General features: G+C 45.3%; 1 protein-coding gene across 6 annotated transcripts in view; it reads left to right on the forward strand.

Moving 5' to 3' along the window:
- The window catches only part of LOC138527196 (zinc finger protein 334-like), a 445,682-nt gene that overhangs the window by 174,575 nt on the left and 249,777 nt on the right, over positions 1-21,330 (forward strand). For all 6 annotated transcript variants that reach the window (XM_069638318.1, XM_069638311.1, XM_069638308.1 and 3 more), the window contains exon 5: positions 16,974-17,087. In XM_069638318.1, the coding sequence (XP_069494419.1) occupies positions 16,974-17,087 (114 nt within the window). The remainder of the gene's footprint in view (positions 1-16,973; positions 17,088-21,330) is intronic.

The following is a 21,330-nucleotide window of genomic DNA, read 5'->3' on the forward strand; positions in this document are numbered from 1 at the left end:
TCGGTCTGACGGGAGTAAACCAGAATATCGTCTAAGTAAACAACAGTGTTTTGGCCCAACAGTTCAGAAAATATGCGGTCCAAAAACCTTTGAAAGATCGAGGGAGCATTGACCAGTCCGAACGGCATAACCTGATATTCAAACAACCCAAAGGGAGTGCGGAAAGCCGTTTTCCATTCGTCGCCGGTCCTGATGCGGAGCAAATGATAAGCATTATGTAGGTCGAGTTTGGAAAAAACAACCGAGCCTTGGACAGCCTCCAGGATCTCCGAGATGATAGGCATAGGATACCGGTCCTTGATGGTGAGTTGGTTAAGGCCTCTGTAATCGATACAGGGTCTTAAGTCCTTGGAGTCCCTCTTGGGAATGAAGAAGAGAGATGCTCCTGCTGGTGATCTGGATGGTCGGATAAGTCTGTTGGCTAAGTTGTCATCTAAGTAGCGTCTAAGGACTTCCTTTTCAGACAGGGAAAGGGGATACATCCTGCAAAATGGAACTAGAGCCTGAGGGACTAGGTCTATCCTACAGTCCTCAGGTCGATGAGGAGTAAGTTCCATGGGTTGTTGGTTTTGGAACACAGTAGCGTATTCCTGAAAACAGCCTGGGATACAATGGATCGTGCTCCTCTCCGGGGCACACACCGTCTTGACACTTTCGAATGAGGGACCTGGAAGGCACTTCTCCTGGCAGTAAGCAGAACGAAAGGTTAGAAGATTCGTAGACCAATCTATGGTAGGGTTGTGTCGTCGGAGCCAACCAATCCCCAATATGACTGGGAAATGAGCTGCGCGGATGATATCGAAGTTCAGTACTTCAGTATGTTGTTGAATGGATACCCGTACCTCTTCTGTGGTGTGGGTGATAAGGCCAGAGCATAGAGGGGTACCACCTACACCCTCTACCTTCTGATCTTCCTTCTTGGCTATCCTGCGAAGGCCTACCTTGTCGGCCCACAAGGTGTCCAGGAAGTTCCCCGCTGCTCCACAATCCAGCAGGGCCAGGGTCTCGATTTCCTTTCCTCTGAATTGAAGCTGGATGGATACCACCATTAAACGTTGGTCTGCCGAGGGTTGGGCTGAAGTAACAGAAAGAGTGACGTAGGAACTGGGGAAAGCCCCTCGGTAGTCCGTCCTGCCAACTACCGAGGGCGTTCGTTTCCCTGACGTCTGGGGGGTACATCTGGGCAGTCTCTCAAGAGGTGAGTGGAGGAGCCACAGTAAAGGCAAAGGTTGCCCTCCCTTCTCCTCTTCTTTTCTTCCGCTGTCGAGAGCTCTGGTAGTTCCTATTTGCGTAGGTTCTTCCCGGGAGGATGGACGAGTGGCAGGTGAGGAGGTCGAAGGGTGAGTCTCTAGATAAGAACTAGAGTTACGGGTCTTTCTCTTTTCATTCTTCCGTTCAGTCAACCTGAAATCTATCCGTACAACCGCCTTGATGAGATCTGAGAAAGAATCGGGGCGAGGGATCCTAGCAAGCTCGTCCTTCAGCTCTTCGCGCAAGCCCCTCCTGAAGATGGTGTATTGAGCCACTTCTTGCCAGCCTGCTTCTGCAGCCAGTCTCTTGAAGGAGGATATGTAAGTGAGTAGGTCAGAACTACCCTGACGAACATCCAACAGGTCTTCACTAGCCAGGTGAGCGCTTTCAGTGCGAAGAAACATCTGCTTGAGAAGATCCTTGAATGCTACAAAGTTCTGTAGCACTGGGTCGGACTGGGACACCAATGGGGTAGCCCACGCTAGGGCATTACCAGTCATGTGTGTGATCATAAACCCCACTTTAGCGTGATCGGAGGAAAAGGCGTTCTGTCTGAAAGCGAAATGGATATTACAGGCTTCCAGGAATTCTTTGACTTTTTTCTCCGGTCCATCGAATTTGCCTGACACCAAAGGCAAAGGGGGTAGATCTGTGACTTGCTGTTCTCTGGCGGTAACTCTCTGTTGGAGAGCGGTATTGGCAGTCTTAAGAGCTTGAACTTCCAGGTTTAAGTTTTGTACTGCCGCGACCAATTCTTGAAGTTGCTGGGGAGTTGCCATGTCGGTATCTTGGCGTTGCAAGCTATCAACAATGCTTGATGCTAGGGGCGTATCAACAGGGTTATCCGTTATATCGTCCACCCCACTCGAACCCTGAGAGACTTCAAGCTCCCCTTCCTCCTCACCTGATGGTGATGAGAAATCCAACTTCTTCCCGCGGGACCGATGAGTAGGAGTCCTCCTCTGCTTGTGTAGATAGGGTCGGCCTCGGGAGGAAGCCACTGTGACCCCTTGGGAACGAATCAACGGTGACTCCCCCCCGCGACAGACAAGCGGGCAAGGGGAAAAGCCTTGCGGCACAAAAAACCCTTCAGAGGGTAGGAAAACAGTGAAACGGAAACAAGATGAGGATCCGAATCAGCTGGATATGGAGACCGGCGAACCCGGCAGGTATGGGCTCCGCAAGGTATGTTGAGAGAACGGAACAGATGGAAAGCAATGGGGGGGGAGAGCCAGGGCGAAAGAGAGATACTCAAGAAGGCAAAGGCAGGAGAAAAGAGAAGGGAGAACGAGCCAACCAAGCACCCCAGGGAAGAAAGGGCCGCAGCGAGAGAGGAGAGAGAACTACGGGACGAGAGGCAAAAGGGGAAAAAAGGACAGAGGCGGAACACCGCCAAGCGAGTGAACAACGGAGCGCTAGCAACAATGAGGAATCAGAAGTTGCAACGCGCCGAACCGCCGAGCGTAAACGGGTAAATACACCCAGCAGCGGCCATGATCCGCTAACAACGTTTGGGAACACAGCATGGCGGCACAGTCTGACGGCCGCCATGTTTCCACCTCTTCCACAAACGCCAGGAACTCGCGGTCGTGACAGCCTGTCTCCCCTGTGGTTTGACCGTCCCAAAGCCCAGCTCCTAGGGAGCCTCTGTAAGGTCCACATCCCCCCCCAGTGGAAATCGCAGAAAAGCAGCGCATCCAGAGTTCCAGGACAGCCGGGGGTGCTGCCCCCAGCCTTGGGCGCCTGTCTCCAATGTGGGTTGACCGTCCACAAGTACAGCGAGTGTCCCAGGGAGCACCAGCAGGGTCTCTCTCTCTCCCTCCCTGGAGGGAAAACCTGTAACACAGCCAGGCTAGAGCTCCAGGATGGTCTGGTTGATGTCCCCAGCCTGGGGCACCTGTCTCCCATATAGGTCAACCATCCCCAAGACCGGCAGTCATGGGGTGTCCCGGGGGGAACAGCTGTAACACGGCACAACCAGAGCTCCCAGAATTGCGGGGTGCTTCCCCCAGCCTTGGACGCCTGTCTCCCATGTTGATTGACTGTCCCCAAGTCCAGCGGCGGTCCCAAGGAGCCCCAGCACGGTCCCCATCCCTCCCTGGAGGGAAAAGCTGTAACGCAGTCAGGCCACAGCTCCAGGACAGCTGAGTGTACTGCCCCTGCCCTTGGGTGCCTGTCTCACATGTGGGTCATCTGTCTCCAGGCCCTGCATCAGTCCCAGGGAGCCCCAGCAGGATCCCCATCCCTCCCTGGAGGGGAAAGCTGTAATGCAGCCCAGCCAGAGCTCTAGGACAGCTGGGAGTGCTGCCCAGGGACTTGCATGTCTTGCCTCGCATATGGGTCGACCACCCCACAGCCCAGCGGTGGTCATGGAATGTCCCGGCAGGGTAACCATCCCTCGCCGCAGGGAAAAGCTGTAACGCAGCATGGCCAGAGCTCCAGAACAGCCAAGCTCTAAAGTGGCCTGGCCAGAGATCCAGGACAGCCAGGGGTGCTGCTACGGGTAACGTGCGAAACAGCCCCCCAACCCCAGAATCTTTTCCCTGGTGGTTTAGTATTCCTTACTGCTTCCCAGGGTTCGCAAAATAGGACCAGACCCTCAATGTTACCCCCACAGGAAAGCAGAAGGATCTGCCCCTGCATGGGGGGGGGATTCCTGAGGGGGCTGGCACTACAGGCATAGGGCCAGCCCCCTGATGCTCCCAAGTGTGCCTCTGGCAAAATTGCCCAATGCTGTTTTGCCTTCCTTGGGGGAAAATGGCTGCAAAACTGCACTCATTTGACCCCCAAGTAAGGCAAAACAACATTATGCCATCTCGTTTCCATTTTTTGGGGGTGACAGTGGGGAGTGGATTGTCCTGGGGGAGGGTGGACACCCGTGGTGCCCATCCCCAGGATCATTTCCCTGGTGGCCTAGTGGCCCTTGCTGCTTACCAGTGGTGGCAAAATGGGTCCAGAACCCCAATTGTGCCCCTCGCCCCCTGGGAAGCAGCAAGGATTTGCCTGTCCTGGGGGGGATGCTAAGGGGGCTGGGCCACAGGCAAGGGGCCAGCCCCCTGACATCCCCCAGCGTTCCACTATATAAGGAGTGTAATATGGTTTTTGCCTTCTTTGGGGTAAAATCTGTGCAAAACTGCACCAATTTGCCCCCGAAGTAGGCAAAACAACATTATGCCATATGGTTGGCATTTTATGGGGGGGGGGGCTGATTGACCTGGTGGCCCCCCACCCCCAAAATTATATCCCTGGTGGCCTAGTGGTCCTTGCTGCTTATCTGGAGTGGCAAAATGGGTGTCGGACCCCTGGGTGGATTTCCTAATGCCGTCAAGTGTGCCTTTTTGGCACATGGCTTTTTTTTTGGCCTTCTTTGGAGGCAGATGGGTGCTAAACTGCACCTGCCCCCAAAGAAAGCAACACATTATGCCACCATATTATTTGTTTTTGGTGTGGGTGGGGGGTTGTTTGGCCTCGGGGCCCCACGCCCCCAACATCAATTCCCTGGTGGTCCAGAGGTGTTTGCTGGTTGAGGATCGATTGCTTCTCAACCAGCAATCTGCTTGTGTGGGGGGCATCTCCCCTTTCCGCGAGCCCTCCCCCAAGCATATTGAGCAAAAACTGCCCAAGCAGTACGCATTTGTGTGGCTTCTCAACTTACATGCTGAAGCCGAAAAGCTTGAACATGTAAATATCCCTTCCAGATCACGTTGGCGCACAACGTGATCAGGTTTCACCCCCAACCTCCGGCATGGAAGGGGAGGTCTTCCCCTTCACAGCCTGGGGGTCTGGAACAGGAGCGCCCCACCCGCTGCCCCAGAGGTGAGTATTGCAGAGGATGTCCACTGCACTGTGAACGTAGTGCGGAGGACAAGATAGCTTGCCCTCCGCAATCAAGGGGTTAAATATAGTGTTACCTCCCATGCATATTAGAAAGGAATAGAGAAGCGAATAACAGAGCAAACAGAATGGTATAATACTTGCATATGTCAGCACAACTTTTTCATATTGATTCAGGGGCTGATTGACCTGGTGGCCCCCCACCCCCAAAATTATATTTATTTTTTATATAATTATATAATGATTCAGAAATGACTATTGTTGTATAAAAGAGAACCTTAATTACAATATAATATCTCACAATTCAGTCTTTAATGAATCACCAACAAATCAAAGCAAATCAAACCTCTTGCAGGGTTTGCGTCCTATTTCTCAAACCGCATTCATGACAGGGTCTTATAAGAAACCACTTTTCAAAAAACCAAACCCCAAAGCTACTCTGCTCATGCCCACATATCACACTATTCTCCTTAGAAAACTGTAAGACTCAAACTAAACAAATGCATAAATCATAGTGGGCCTCATTACAAGTTTGCCGGTCCGGAAACAATGGTGCTGGTTAGTTTACCGGCACTGTTGTTCCCATTGCGTCCTATGAAACTCAAATTGGAATGGGGATTTACCGTTTACCGGCGCCTGACTTCCCGGAACGCCGGGGTTGTAATACCGCAGTGTTACCGTCAAGCCAGGCGCCGGTAAATATTGCAAGCCCTTCGGCAACCTGCCGGTAGCATCGGCTGGGTTACCGCCGGACTGAGGTAACCTTGCCGGTAGAAACGGCAGGCTGCCGCCAAACTTGCGATTTTTTCCGGCACCCGCAAATGGGGAGTTACCGGGTCATTACGGCCCCGCCGGACCCGGTAATTGCCCTTTCACGGACATCGGGGAAAAAATGCTCCCCATTCCCATTTGAGCTGCATAGGGCTCAATGGGAATGGGGAGGTCGGATGCTCCGGCACCATTTGTGAACGCAGGTGCCGGTTCGCCCGCCAGGTCAGACCTGGCGGGCGAGAAGGCACCCGCGAGCAGAACTCGTAGTTTGCCGGTCCGGTCACACTTATAATGAGGCTGTCTCTTTGCAGGAGAGAAATGCAATAATAAAAGCACAATTTTAAATGGATCAATTCTATATCTCAAGATTGCAATGATCAACAGCAAAATATTGAAACCAGAATGTTAATGAGTCAATCCTGTTTCTCCAGTTTGCATAACCCAAAAACACGAAAACTCTGTTCTGAAACCACAATGCTAATGAATTAATCACTCATTTCAAAATGCAATGACCATCAAGAGCACACATTTTTAAGACGAGATTCCCCAGCATATCAGTTATAATAAGCCTGCTTGCCAAGTCAAACAGGGCATCTCCTGTGGCTGTAGCTAGTCACCTGTGACAGGACCTCTAAAAGCATGCATCTCCTCAATCATGCAAGTAGCCAGCCCCCCTTCAAAGGTGTGCATGGCATTATATGCATTATGTCATTATACTTGCATGTCATTTGATGGACATTCTCTCTGGGTCTAATGTATTAAATGCAGATCTATGGAGCAGAGACGTTAAAGTCCTGCCCTTAGGAGGGATGTGTATCAACAATTTAATCGGTACACCCCTTCAGCTCTAGGCTGGGGTATGCTTGCATTGTCTGTCTGCGTCTGGTTATCTATCAGCAGCAAAAAGTGTCTTACACTGTCGAAGGCCACCTTTATCTGTGCCCAGAAACATGTTTCTGGGGCAGGCTGCTCCAAAGCAATTTTTTCTTTGCTATATCAGTCCCCAGCTGTGTGCCCCTGGTCATATGTGCCGCAATCACATTATCATCACGTCATCAAAGCACAGCAAAATACTTGTATATACAAAGTGCAAGGTCTTTTGCATAGTGCATTCTCGAGGACTGCTTTTCTAATCCTTTTTATGAATAATACAAATTAAATAGCTGATGATCTTTGCTGGTACGATCTACAAGCTAAAGTATTCTATACAGAACTATGTATGCAGAACTCAGTTGTTCATAAATGTAAATGTACCATAAAAATGCACTATAATGCAATTCTAAATGCATCAGGTTACATACAATTGGATCAACCTCTTTGGAAGAGGACAGAGCAAGAGAAGGGGGTATGCCAACATGAAATGATCAACTGATTATATATAACATCTCAAACAGCCCTATCTCTCCAGCAGAAACATCAGTACTAATTTGGACTATGTATTGACACAAAATGATTTGTTTAGGTTCATTTGTAAACCTAAGCTTACCAAGTTCTACATGACCAAGCAGAATCAACATCAATGCCCCCAGAAACCGATATACGAGAGATAAACCGTCTTTCTGTCAATGATATTTCCACTTGGATTTTTGGGATACTCTAAACGATTGGCATTTTCACCTGAAGCTGATTTAGATGGTTTCCTTACCACCACTTGTAATCCTGTGGTAAATATTCAGGACCAAGTGGCGGTAAAGGTAACCTATTCGGCCCGTATTTTGGCAGATTTACTGACGAAATACTGACAAACTTGTAATGAGGCCCATAGACATTTAGGGCAGGAAAATGTGCTCCATTGCTTGTTTGATTTTGTTCCCAACTAGCGCATTACTGCTCTTTACACATTATCTTTGGAACATGTAGGACCAACTGGGTGCAATCATTTAAGAAGGGATATTGATAGCAGGCCATTTTATCATGTTACCTTTGATAAAATGACCAAGTAATAAGACACAGCCCTTCTGTCTCATAGTCCCAACCTATGTTCCCTCTAAGCTGTGATCATGTGTGCGCCTGTCCATGTTGCATGTGTGTGCTACTCCGAAAGCAATAGCAGCGCACAGATACAATTCTCAAGCATTGATAAGACAAGTCATAACAGTTACCTGCCATTGTCCTTCTCTGTTAAGAAAACTAAATGATACTACCTTGTCTGGTTTAGCCCTGTTTTCATTAGCCCACCTTACAAACCTATTAATTTGCCCTGTAAGGATTTTGGTTAGACACATTTCATGCTCTGCCTTCCCTACTTCAGCAGTGCTAACATAACTTTATAAGGGGAGAGTAACAATGCAATAGCATTTGCTTGGCCTGCAAGACATTATGGATATGGAAATATTCCTGGCACTACTCATAGAAAGCACTAGCGCAATAGATACTGAGAAATGTTTTCAGGCAATTTGCATACTTGCCAAGTTTTCAAAGTTTCATTGGGCATAGACATTATTGAATTCTATGGTAACTCTCTCCTATAAATGAATTTGGGGTTTCCCTGAAGAGCAACAGGTTGTCCACACTCCTAGAATAGACAGAAAAGATGCAATGAAGGACGCGCGTGTCTGCAAACATCTAGGAGACATGTTGGACCTATTGATTTTGAGGATGAGTCTATGTTAATGTTACCGTGAATGTTAACGGTATTTGTACCGCGCACCGTTACCACTGGAGTGGTCCCAAAGCTTTCTGGTGGGTCTGAAAAGGAGGGTGTGGAAAGAAAAAAAGGGGTGCGTCTGTGGGGGTTAGTAGGGTGTAGTGGGGAAAGGAAAGTGAGAGTTGTGATTTACATGTTGGCAGCTTCAGTTCGGTTTGCACCGTTTGATAAGCTTAAGTGCAGTGTTCGGGTCGGTGCGACTTCCCATGTGCTGTTGTGAGGGAGTGTATGTTGTAAGTCTGTTGTTGCAGTGTGGTCAAGTATGTGCGTATTGCTGTGCAGAGATGTTTTGTGATTTTCTGTATGGGAAGTGAAAGTGGAATGTTGAGGCTTTGGAGTTGGAGTTGGAGTTGGGTTAGCCGGTTTTCCTTACCTCTTTGTCTTTGCGTTTCTGTGCTTAACATCCATGATTATCCTGTGTGTTTGTTACTGAAGTTTGTCTGCCTGGTTGGGATTGGCGAGTTGGGGATGGGCTGTTTTCCTCTGTGTTACCCTAGTGGTATGTCTTACTGGCTGATGTTTAGGTCTTCCCTGTCCTGGATTTGCAATGATTGGGGATAGTGTTCTTATCACTCCCTACCTGACATTTGCGGTCCTTGCCTACCTATGTTTCCTATGTGGGCAAGTGTTGATCGGGTTCCCCCCTACCCACGACGGTTAGGGAAGATTAACTTAGGGTCATGGGTTACTCCTTAAGGTTCTTGTTTCTTTTTGGGTGCATACTTCCTTCTGGTTCTGGAGTGAAGAGCCAGGTTTTGAGTAGTTTCCTGAATTCCAAATGATCCCTTGTGTTGCATATGTTTTTTGATAGGTGATTCCAGGTTAATGCTGCCGGGTGAGAGAAAGATGATCCTCCGAATTTATTTTTGTATGGTTTTGTTTTTAAGCAAATGTCATTGCTTGATATAACGACCTGGAAAGCAATACTTTGAATTGATGACAGATTCTGCAAATATTGTACAAAATACTTGGAGAGTTATTTGTAGGGGAGGGAATCCGTAGAAATGATCGAATTGAAAATAACGAATGGAGAAATTACCAAATTTGTTTTGCCGATTTATCTCAAAATTTGGGGACATTTTACTAATGTGTAGGTGTGGGGTGGGGTAAGGGTAATAGTTGAAGTAGGAGGGTGGGCTGGGGGTCTTCCCCCGCGTTATTTTAAAAAAGAATCAGCAATTTCTCCATTCGATCATTTCATGGTAATTCGTAGGGGAAATATTGACTTTAGTGCGTTTATCTACTCTAGAGTTTTGGAAATCATAAAGATAATTTGTATTCAAAAGCTATTAATACAATTTTGATAATGGAATTGGAATCATTTTTATTTTAGGTTTTGATTTATATATGTGGTTATGAGAAAAGCTACAGTACCAACGTTTGTAAAGCTGTTACTATAAACACGTGTGTATGATAGAATATTGGAGGTAGAAGTGGCAGCAATATTGAGAATTAAAACATAGGTAAGCAATGATATCAGTAGGACTGTGGAATTAGTCATATTGAATAATGTCATATGCAGAGATATTCTGCTGGTCATGGCTGCCGGGTATCTTAAAATTGACAATTGGGTTGCTCCTAAACATTTCTCTTCTTTTTTTACTTTTCTCCTTCCCTCCTTTCTCATTGTATTGCTTCATTTGTTGCAGCTTTCTTTTTTCCTGGCTGTGTTTCATTCTATTTTATTTTATATAGCATGAACATAACAGAGCACTTTACAGAAATAACATGAACACTTTTACAGGTACAGGATCAAACGCAGATTGGTTGGTAGGGCATTCTGGTATCCAGGGATAATGTTGCTGCTGAAAATGTTGCCAGGAGGCGATGTTTTTTCAAATTTGTTCACTGACGTCTAACAAGCACTTGCACCAAATATTCTAGGACTGGAGTTTATAATAGTAAAATAACCAGTCTTAGAGCATGTTTGGTGGTCATTTTAGTAGTTAGGGTACAAACATCAAACAAATGGAAATGTTTTTGCTTGCAACATTTTCACATACAACTTGCATTCCAAACCGCCACTGTGGCTCCAGTAAAGAAACTCTTCAGAGAGGATCAATGACCTAGTGGCCTGACTACTTATGCATTGCTTACCTCCAGAAATAACATATCAGAGAGATGGATTGGGGTTTGACAGTTAGCCACGTTGTAGCCAGTCCGAATATTATTCTGGCATTTGAGGGTAACCAGTGAAGCTCTTTCAGAACAGGGGAAATATGGTCAAACTACCTGGTCCCTGGCACTAACCTAACAGCGGCATGTGGAAGTGTCTCAGAGGACACAGAGTGGCTTGAGGGAGACCAATGAAAACAAGAGGTTGAACTGCCTTTAACAAAAATAAATAATTAATGTGAAGGATGAAGAACAAACAGGGGCCCAAATATTAACTCAGGAATTTAAATGATGGATCACGTTTGACAGAGCACCGGGAATGGAGTCAATTGCAAACCAAGCGAGAATTGCATCACAGTAATTGTGATGAGAAAATAACACCCATTTGTTCTTAGATGTGTTCAAATTAAAGAAATGTCCAGCTATCCAAGATTCTCAACCCTAAAGGCTGTGCTGGAGTCGATAAAGATCACCCTCAGATGAAATTCCCAGGTACAACTGTCATCTGCATACTTTTGCATGGGGACTCCCTGGCCCTCTCTGCATTCTCCCTTCTCTCACATTTTCTCTTATTCTCTCTCTCTGTTTCTGTCACCTCTTTTAATTCTTCCAACTTTCAGTCTGTGCTTCTCCCTCCTACCACAACTCTCCCTGGCACTCAACTCCAGCTCAATTGCTATGTTTCTTTCTGCTGACTCAGAAAGAGCTGCTGGGTGTAGCCCCTCCTTTCCTTAACCATGAAACCCAGACTCAGACAAACTCTTAGTTTCCTTAATTAACAGTTAGCGCCTGTCGTTTTGTGGAAATGTCAGATTTATGTCCCTTCAGGGGCGCACCCCACAGGTTGAAGGCCACTGCAAAAGGGAAAGGACGCCCTTAGTGATTGTATCAGAGGTCATGGTAATGATTGTGTCAGAGGGAAACCGGGAACCCTCCAACGTAGGTTAGAGGGCCTATCAGTGTGCACACCAGATCCGTTCCTACCCAAGAGACAGAGTGGCGGGGGGTAGTAGTGCCTGCCCCTCCTGAGTGTGCCTCGTCTATGACTGCTGGTATGACTGTCCCTTCCACTATGACTGTCAGCCTTTTCTTTTGGGCAGAGTTCTCTATTGTCTTTTTCAGAAACGCAACATCTAGAATGCACATGGGAGCAACCAAGAAAACCTTTACTGGAACAAGATGAATGGACTCAAGACCAGATATGGGATGGACTAGGAATTTTCCTGCCTAGTATAGATGAGACACCCAACACCTGACCCGTCAACCCCAGACGGACCCTGGGAATGGTGGGGCAGCAAAAAAATGAACCAGAAGTGAGAAGGCACTGCAGGAGAGCAGATGGGACACAGTTCTTCCCCAAACACAGTTGGAAGCCAAACACACCAGCACAGGAAGAAATCCACAAGGAGAAGTCCCAACCCAGAGTGGGATAGCTTAGGTAGAGATTGACCAATGGGAGCATCGGATCAGAGGGACCACTGGGAGCCGGAAGGCGTGTTGGAAGAGGGAAAACTGGGATATAATAGCCCAGCCAGCACAGAGGAGGTTGAACAGTGTTCGCTGAGGTCAGGTGGAATAGTGGTGGACCAAGAGACCAGGTGGAGGGCGGACAGTGAACTGGAGGGCTGAGGATATTGTGGCAGTGTTCTGAAAGAGTGATGGTAAGGTATTATGTGTAACAGAGAGATAGTGGTACCAGTTGACTCTAGTGTGGTGGGGTTGAAAGGTGAGAGGGAGGTAAAGGAAACGAGGGGGAGAAGTGTTGAAGAAAGGATGCGAAAGTGAGAGTAAGTGACGGAGAGTGCATGACAGGAGAGTGGGAGATGAAGTGAAAGGTGGTAGTAGGAGTAGTAGTGGTGAATGGAGAGAAATGGGTGTAAGGTTGTGCAGAGAGACAGGTAGAGAGCATGTGTAAAATCAGGAGACAGGTTATTGAGGGAGATGTTTCAGAAGAGAGGGGTGCAGGTAGTAAGAGAGAGAGAGAGAAGGGAGAGGTGGGATGGGAGCAGGTTTACCGGTGTTACCGGACCAGCACAGTCATAATGGGTCTTTGCACTATAGTGTTTTCTATTTCAAAGTGCTTTAGTTGCTAGTTATTGGTTATATTCAAACTATTCCTTTCTCAAGCTATCCCAAACATCCTTCCCCAAGAAGTCTATGCCCTGAGCGGTTCAACCATGGTCATGGTGTGCGGAACAATCTCAGGAACTGGATTCAACCCCTCAGAAGGAGTAAGCATGCCCATGGCAGCCCAGAGGATCACTGTAGGGGTAGGGGCACATATCAGTGCAGATTAGGAACCTGTGTAACTTGCTCCCACTGAACATTAAAAAAAATGCAATCAATAACTCCATTTAGCATGCATTACTGTTCAGACAGTTTGACAAAGTCACATGTCGCCTCTACTTTTGAGACCAGATGGTCTCTGGAGACCAGAGATGCCCACTAGGTCAAGAGTTACCAGACTGCGGTATAAGGGGTATTCTCCACAACACTAAGTTCCTTATGTGTAATATTAATAATGTTAAATGCTACTTAGTCCTTTATACTTTAAACCTGGACCAGAGCTGGGCTGCCGCTGCATACTCCACTTGCCTGCTGTGCAAAGAAAACCTTTGTTCTGCCAGCCGGCACTTTATCAGCAGATCTGCTGTCCCTGCTCTCGCTGACACTCATGAAGGAACCGGTCTGGAGGTACAGCACTGGGCCACGGACCAATGTGGCAAAGTGGGAACTTCATCTTGACTACATAAATGCATATCAGCCTGAGCAAGGCCTAATTATCAGTAATTACCAACAAGGGAGCAATATTCATAATAAAGGGAGAACATATGAAGCAAAATGGGATCATGGTAGGACTAACCAGTCACATTCTCAAAGTAAGGAGAAACTGGGGGTTAACAAACTTGAGCTTTCTATGAATAATCACGCTAACTAGTGACACAATAAAAGGCTCAGTGTTAGGAACTGTCACAGACTTTGCTGCAGAGCTGAAGATAGCTTTTGTCAGACTGTGCGAGCATGAACCGGGAGTAGGATACACACAAACAAAAGCAAATTAATGAAAACAGAAGAGGGTAATATATTTAAAACAAAAGAAAGAACCACCTGGTGAGTAGTTATAACTGCCTGAAATTAAGTGTATGAATTCACATTTTTAATCACATTGATATTAAAGAGGAATAGATGGAGATAAAAAGTGAAAAAACAGAACCACGGTTATCCAAAGCCAGAGAGGAAAGAAGAGTTCACTTCATCAGCCAAAATTAATTAGGAAACATGGAAACTCTGATACGACTAAAGCTTTTTATCCCAAGATGGCATGATGGGCTAGTCTGATCGTTGTGACAAGGGCCGTCTGAAAAGAGAATACATACTGAAGAATGTATTAAAATCGTAATTGGGGACAGAATGTTTTTGACGAAAAGGGGCTGTGAATATAATAATTGGATCTTAAATAATATGAGACAACATTTGGTTGTTACCGTCATGATTGAAGGAACCACATAAACTCAAAACTCTGGTGTTGGTTCAGGTTCTTAATTGAATACAACAACAAGGGTCAGGGGATTTGGTCCAACTGAGCCCAAGGTGTTAGATTTGGGAATAAATACAATCAACTAAACCTCACCTCATTCCTGTCCCCTGCACAGATCAGCAAACCTGGTGACAACACAGTCACTCAAAGTCTCTGAGGTTTTAAATAAACTTGCTCCTGTCTTGACACTTTGAGGCATCTTTGCTTGCTGGCTGGTCTTGTTAGGATGTCACGTTGGTCCACCTTGATGTCAGGAATGCCTGGATCTATCACCTTGGGTGCCTTAAATCATCTTGACGTGGGCCAGGCATCAGACCCATTACCCTGTGTTGGGCCCTAGAATTAGCAGACTGCTCTTGACCCTTGTTGATGGGATGGGTTAGGTTGGCTGGTTCCTCAAGTAGCCTATACACTGCCACCAGTGTCTTCACTGCCACTATTTGATAATGCTTAAGGTTGAGAATCTAGAGAGTCTCCCTTCTTCATCTCTGATAATCTCTCATCTCCTTTCCCCTTTCCTTTCTCTTCCTTGGAGAAACGCACTACCTTACTGCCTCGTCTTCACCTACAACCGATTTTCCCTGCACAGTCCACCTTCTTTTTCTATGGCCTCCTTGCACTTCTGCCACACAGCTAATTCCTTCACCTCTCCTCCTCTTCATACTGTCTATTAACACTAACCCCTTGCTTGTTATGTTCCTTCTCCTGGACCCTCTTAGTCGGTTGCTCTCTTCTGCCTCTCTCACTATCACTTTTTTGATCTTCTCTGCCTCATTTCTACATCCCTCCTCATTCTGTTATACTCTGTTCCTCGTAACCACGTCCTACTGTCTTCTGCCTCTTGCTGACTCCATTCACTCTTCTTCCTTTCTACGCCCTATCTTCTCCCTCCTGCTCTTCCTCAGTTGTTTCCTCTACCTCCGTTCTCAACTGTTTTGCGTTATTCCCCCTGCCAACTCTTTCGCTTCCTCTTCTCCCCTTTCATTTCTCTTCCTCCTCACTGCTTCACTTCTGCTTTTATTCCCCATATCCTCTCTCCTTTCTCCTCCAATCTCCTCTCGACCTCAACTCTGCTTACTCCCTCCTCTGCTCCTGTGTTTATATTGTGCAATCACAGTGCCTCTGAAGAGACTCATTTCCTAAAGTAGATCCTAGGTTGCCTCAGAGATATTAAGCAATCACAGCACCTAGAAGGAGATTCCATCCTCCAGAATATATAATGATGTTGCCCTAAGATTTCTGTGCAGCACCAGCGCCTCAAAGTAGAGCCCACCTCCCAGGTGAAGATTTGTTACAAACTTGAGGTTCATGCCTAACAGGAGCTCTGCAGATGAGATTCTAACATGCACAGAAAAGGATTATCACTGGGCATCCAGGGATTATTGAGACCATGACCCAAAGCCAGAACATAGCTGATCTTCTCCAGCTCTCTCAACAGCAAACTCGCAACTTACTGAAGAACCCCAGGTACAGTCTGTGCCCCTCCAGAAGAACATTGATGCAGCTTCAGCTCCCATTTATTGTAGACACCCATTCTATTGACTGACTTCGAAATGACGGTGCATCCTTTTAAGCCTTCAGTCGCTGCTGCACAGCCCATTACTAGACAGTATTACTAATATGAGATTGGGAGTCAAGCAAAGGGAGCACTTTCAAGTACCTAAAACACCTGGCAGGAGGGCATTAGGAAAAGGAAATAAACAATTGGCGATGGACGTTCAAGTGGAAAAGGGGATCAACCAATTACGGTAAGGATTGGACAATCATATTAATCACCCACTTATACCCATACACCAGGACCTTCAGGGAGTGTCACAGACCGGGCTGTCACCCTGAAGAGGGCAAGGAAGAAAGGCAAACAACAAAAAGAGCCAGACGCAGGGAAACCAGAGGAAGGGCACTTGAAAGAGGCATGCAAACGCTTTTTTAAGTCAATACCTCAGTCGCTGCCAGGGGCCAGAAGCAGAAGAGAAGAAATGCAAAGAGACTGTGAGGGTTACGCCACAGACCCAGTCAAAGATAAGACCAAAAGAAGGCGACAACACTCAGAGTCTGCTGAGGGCTATGTTGCAGATCCTGGCCGAGGTCAGAGACCAAGAAGGAGAGAAAACGCTAAGCCTGCAGAGGGGTATATCTCAGACATTGGCCAATACCAGAGGCCGGGAAGAAGTGAAACTAAAAAGCCTGTCTAGAGCTATTTCTCAGAAGCTAGGAAGAGAGGAGAACACAGATAAGGAACCAAGAAGACCTTGGCCCAGAAGAGCGAGCTGGTGGAGGGTTAGAAAAACACCACCTGACAAAAACCCAATGCAAGGGCAAAGAGATTCTTGCTAGTAGGAGTATGTAAATGGCATTTTCAAAGCCCACTAGTGTTAAACTTTATTGGAGACTCCTGTGTGTTTGGTTGATCCTTTGTCACAGAAGCGAACCAGGCGCTATACTCTGGCAGTTGGACTATTGAAACATTTAGTTATGGGTTAATGGAAACCCCAGTGTTCCCATATATAGGGCCAGAGACACTTTGAGTTAACTGGTCCTGCCACTTGTATCATATTAGTTTTTATAATTTGTAGTTTGATTTCCCACAGAACCTATAGGCCTTATCTATACCCATCCTGACAATGTCATTACATGTGTTGAACTTAACTACTGACTCTTGTATGATCTGTGGATGTCTACTTCACAATCATCATTTTAATCCTGTGTGTTGGGAGCCATTGCAGTGAGTCCCTGGGCATGCTAAAATAGGATTTAGTCATACTTTTCAAGTCCTTGTAAAAAATGTTTTTATGAAATATTATGTTTTCTTTATTACAGGTCATTCATGTGTTACATCTCCCATTCCAATAAAACTGAAAAGAGAGGAAGAACAAAATGGCATGAAAAGTCACGACTGTAAAAGGACAGAAAGTGTAAATAATCCCACATCAAGTGAGTAAGAAGTTCTTAGGAACCTTTGAATATCAAGGTTTCTTGGGCAAATCTTCCTGACCAAATGAGACTTGAGTTCATTTACTAACAAAAATACCCTAGCATTATTTTTTAGTCAGCGCTTTTATATCATTCCAGAATAATTTCCCATTTATTAAAGTATTGAGTTCTTTGTGCCCTATGTCCCCATTTTCACCTGCCAGTATTGCTGTCAAACAATTTATTTTCAAAATTGTCTCCATTTACATTTTGATGCAAAATAGAAAACTGTCTTTATGAACCTACGTTTTTACATGAATTGTATACATTTCAAGATATCATACAATTGAGGGGTTTACGTGCATTGTTTGTTTGTTTGTTTGTTTGTTTAGTATTTATTATGCGCACCGGACCCTGGGGTATAAGGGCGCAGAAAGTAAGAAGATGTACAGCTTGGAGCATACATTACGGGTTACAGTTACATGTTACAGATAATTACCAGTTACAGATGCAAGTTTACAAATACAAGTTTACAATCATATGGTACAGATGCTGTGTAGCAGACAGGCGTAAGCATTTTCATATATTCATTTGGCAGTAGCTGTCGTCAGCCAGTTAATTATAATTTGCCTGAATTTGGAAAAAGAATGTTCTAGCCTCGCGGTAGTAGGTAATTCGTTCCACAATTGAGCAGCTTTGACTGGGAAACTAGCTCCGCCTATGGTGGTCAGTTTAAAACAAGGTACTTGGAGGCGATTGGTGTAAGCAAGTCTGGTTTGTCTTGTGGAGTGTGATCTGGTGAATCTGTCCTTAAGGTATTGTGGGGCTTTGTTGTGTAGAGATTTGTATGTGAGGGATGCAGTTTTAAGTCTGATTTTCTCATGGGTGGAAAGCCATTTGTGTTTCCTTCTTGTTTCTGTAATGTGTTCTCTCCTGGGGATGTTCAATGCTGCTCGGAGGGCCTTGTTTTGCTGTATCTGGATTTTGTTGATGATGGATTTAGTGGCTCCTATGTACAGTGCGTTACAATAATCTAGTTTAGAGATGATAAGGGCTCTGGCTAGTGTTAGACAACTGTGCTGGGATAGGAATTGTTTTCCTGCTCTAATGAGCTTGCATGTGTAGGCTGTTGAGGAGGCTAGGGAATTTACCTGTTTGGAGAATGATAAGGTAGAATCAAGGTAGATCCCTAATGTTTTGACTTCTTTAGCAACTTGTATGCAGTTCCCATCTATGATAAAGGAGGAGTAATTTGTACTTAGTTTATTGATGAGGGGTGCTGTGCCTAGGATAAGAAGCTCAGTTTTATCATTGTTCAGGCATAATCCATGGGTTGCCATCCATGCCTGAACGATGCTGTATATTTTGTTCACCAGTGCTAGATCTTTTTCGTAAACCCCCGTGAGTGGGAGGAGGATCTGGGTATCGTCAGCGTAGTTAGTATACGTGATACCCAGATGGTCCAAATCATCAAACAGGGGCTTGGTGAATATGTTATATAGCGTTGGTGAAACGCACGATCCCTGTGGCACACCGCAGGTAATAGGGATGGGGTCTGCAGCTGCTGTAGGTGAGAAAACCCTCATGGTGCGGTCACTAAGGAAAGATTGTATCCATGCTATGGCCTCGGTGGAGAAGTGTGCTGCAGAGGCTAGGTGGTTACATAGGATTTTATGGTCCACTAAATCAAAAGCGGCCGATAGGTCTAGTAGCAGGAGGAGTGCTGGTTTTCCAGAATCTCGTACTTTGTCTATTTGAGCTTTAAGGTCAATCAGTGCAGTTTCTGTGCCGTGAAGAGGGCGGAAGCCAGATTGTCGGGAGCCTAATAGTTGGTTATGTTCCAGGAAATTCTGGATTTGGATATATGCCACCTTGTCCAGGATCTTCAAAAGGAACGGTACCGTAGTAATAGGTCTATAATTGGTAGGTATAGTGGGGTCTAAAGTAGCCTTTTTTAAGAGTGGGAGCACCCAAGACTCTTTTAAGTTACTGGGGATAATGCCTGAGGTAAAGGAGGCATTAATTAACTTAGTGATAAATGGTGCTAGATCTCGTGCGGCATCTTTGATGAGTTGTGCTGGACATAGGTCTCCTTTGCAGTTGGAGGGTTTTAGACCGAGTATTACTTTCTCTACTTCTAGTATGGAGACTTTGGAGAAGTGGAATTGCGTAGTAGGTTTGAAGTTAGGGAGTGTCTTAGTAGGCGGTAATATATTGGACGCTAATGTCTCACGTTTTAGTTCTATTTTCTTTTGAAGGTTTCGGACTTTGTTAGGGAGAGCGTGCTGGATTTCAGAGCACCATTTTTTGTCTTTAAGACAGTTATCTTGAGGTGTTATTGGGTTTTCCAGTTCTCTGAGTATGGCGAACAGTTCTTTTGTGCTTGAATTAGCTTGTGTAATTCTGTTATTGTAAGTCTCTTGTTTGGCTAAAATGATTTCTTTTTTATAGTGAGAAGAGATGTTAACTAGTTTCAGTTTATTTTCTGGAGTGGGGTTAGTTTTCCACGTATTTTCCCATTTCCTTTTCTCTAATCTCAGATTTTTTAGGAGAGGGGTGAACCAGTTGTTCAGGTGGCTCTGTGGTTTGCTGTTTCTGAGCTTTAGTGGTGCGATGTCGTCAAGGGTTTTGTTCATGATGTTGTTAAATTCTTCCAACAGGCTGTTAGGGTTAAGGTTGTCAGGTAAAGCGTCCAGAGTGAGCATGATGCCGGGAAGTAGTTTGTCTAGTGTATTGTTTTTTTTGTTTCTGGTAAGTGCAGGTGGTGCACACGGTTGTTGCAGTTTAGGGGTGACAGTGTCCAAGGAGAATGAGATTAGATGGTGATTTGACCAGATTTGGGGTGAGATGGTGAGAGTGGATATATTGCAGATGTGGTCAGCAATCCAATCAAGGGTTCTCCCTTTGATATGGGTGGGCTCAAGTACTCTTTGGGTGTATCCCAGTTCTGTTAGGGTGTTGGATGCTGATGTGGCGTGTACGTCGTTGATATCATTGAAGCCAATATTGAGGTCACCTAGTAGTATTGATTGAGTAGTGTCTTTGAGGTTTTCTGATAGGATGGTAGTTAAGTCTTCTATGAAATTCTTGATAGGACCTGGAGGTCTGTATATCAAGTGAAGGTTAAGAGTTTGAGAGTTAGCTGTTGGGGTCTTGGTAGACATTATCTCAAAGGATTCAATGGTTGGTGAAGGGGTGAGTCTCATCCCGAGTTTAGTTTTGACGATGATGGCTAGTCCGCCACCTCGAGCTCCGCACCTATCCGTTCTGAGGATAGTATAATTGTTGGGTACAGCTAGGGATAGTGCTGGGCCTGATGCCTCATGCAGCCAAGTTTCTGTAATGGCTAGGAAGTCGTAGTCTTCAGTCGAGATGACTTCAGATATTTCTATGGCATGGGCGACTAAGGATCTAGCGTTTATTAAGGCTCCTTTGAGTTTAGGTGTGCGGTTTGCGGATTGTATGTATGACCAGCTCATGCCTGAATCCGCAAAGGTAGTTGCAGCAAGCAAATGATGTAAAGACCTATCAACATTGAATGTAATGGTCTTCAAGGTATTTCCATTTATGTCAAATGAAAACAGAAATCCTTTTAGGGTGTCTGACTTTGTCACCAGTATATTCTGAATAATTGTGCAGAGGACTCCATTCAGATATTGCGTATCAAAAGTATTATTTATTGAACTTGATACAAAATGTACAAAAATAAATCAATCATATATTAATCAACACTAAATTACATAGGGTTGCAGGAAGAACAAAATTTAAAACATTGCAGATAGCCAAACACATAGCTGCAATGAACAATTCAATCATTCATCAACATACATTCTCATACATAAAGAAAATACATCCACAAAAATTGGTTTTAAATGTAAAAAAAACTTTCAGATGATGACATGAAGATTTAAAGAGAATTTCATAATATTTCAGAAATTTAGGGACATGTCATCAAATATTGGAATGGATCAGAATAATAAATATTGCAATTCATTAAATCACATCTCCAACAATCTTCAGTGTCCGACCAGTTTCGATGTGATGGAATTATTTAATCTACGTCTTCAACAGGGAATCCTAAATGGTGTACCGAAATCCGCTAGTGTCAAGGACACCAGGGAGTGTGCCTGCAATGGAGTGTCTACAAGAGTGGCACATGGATCTCACAAGAAAGAAGAAGTCATTTAAACTTCCCACTTAGTGCTGCAATTGTTTTTTTCTTCAATATTCAGTGCAAGATTACTAAAAATGTCTGAATTGACAC

This window comes from Ambystoma mexicanum, chromosome 1q (genome assembly GCF_040938575.1).
Source record: "Ambystoma mexicanum isolate Mex_15411 chromosome 1q, UKY_AmexF1_1, whole genome shotgun sequence".
NCBI lineage: Eukaryota > Metazoa > Chordata > Amphibia > Caudata > Ambystomatidae > Ambystoma > Ambystoma mexicanum.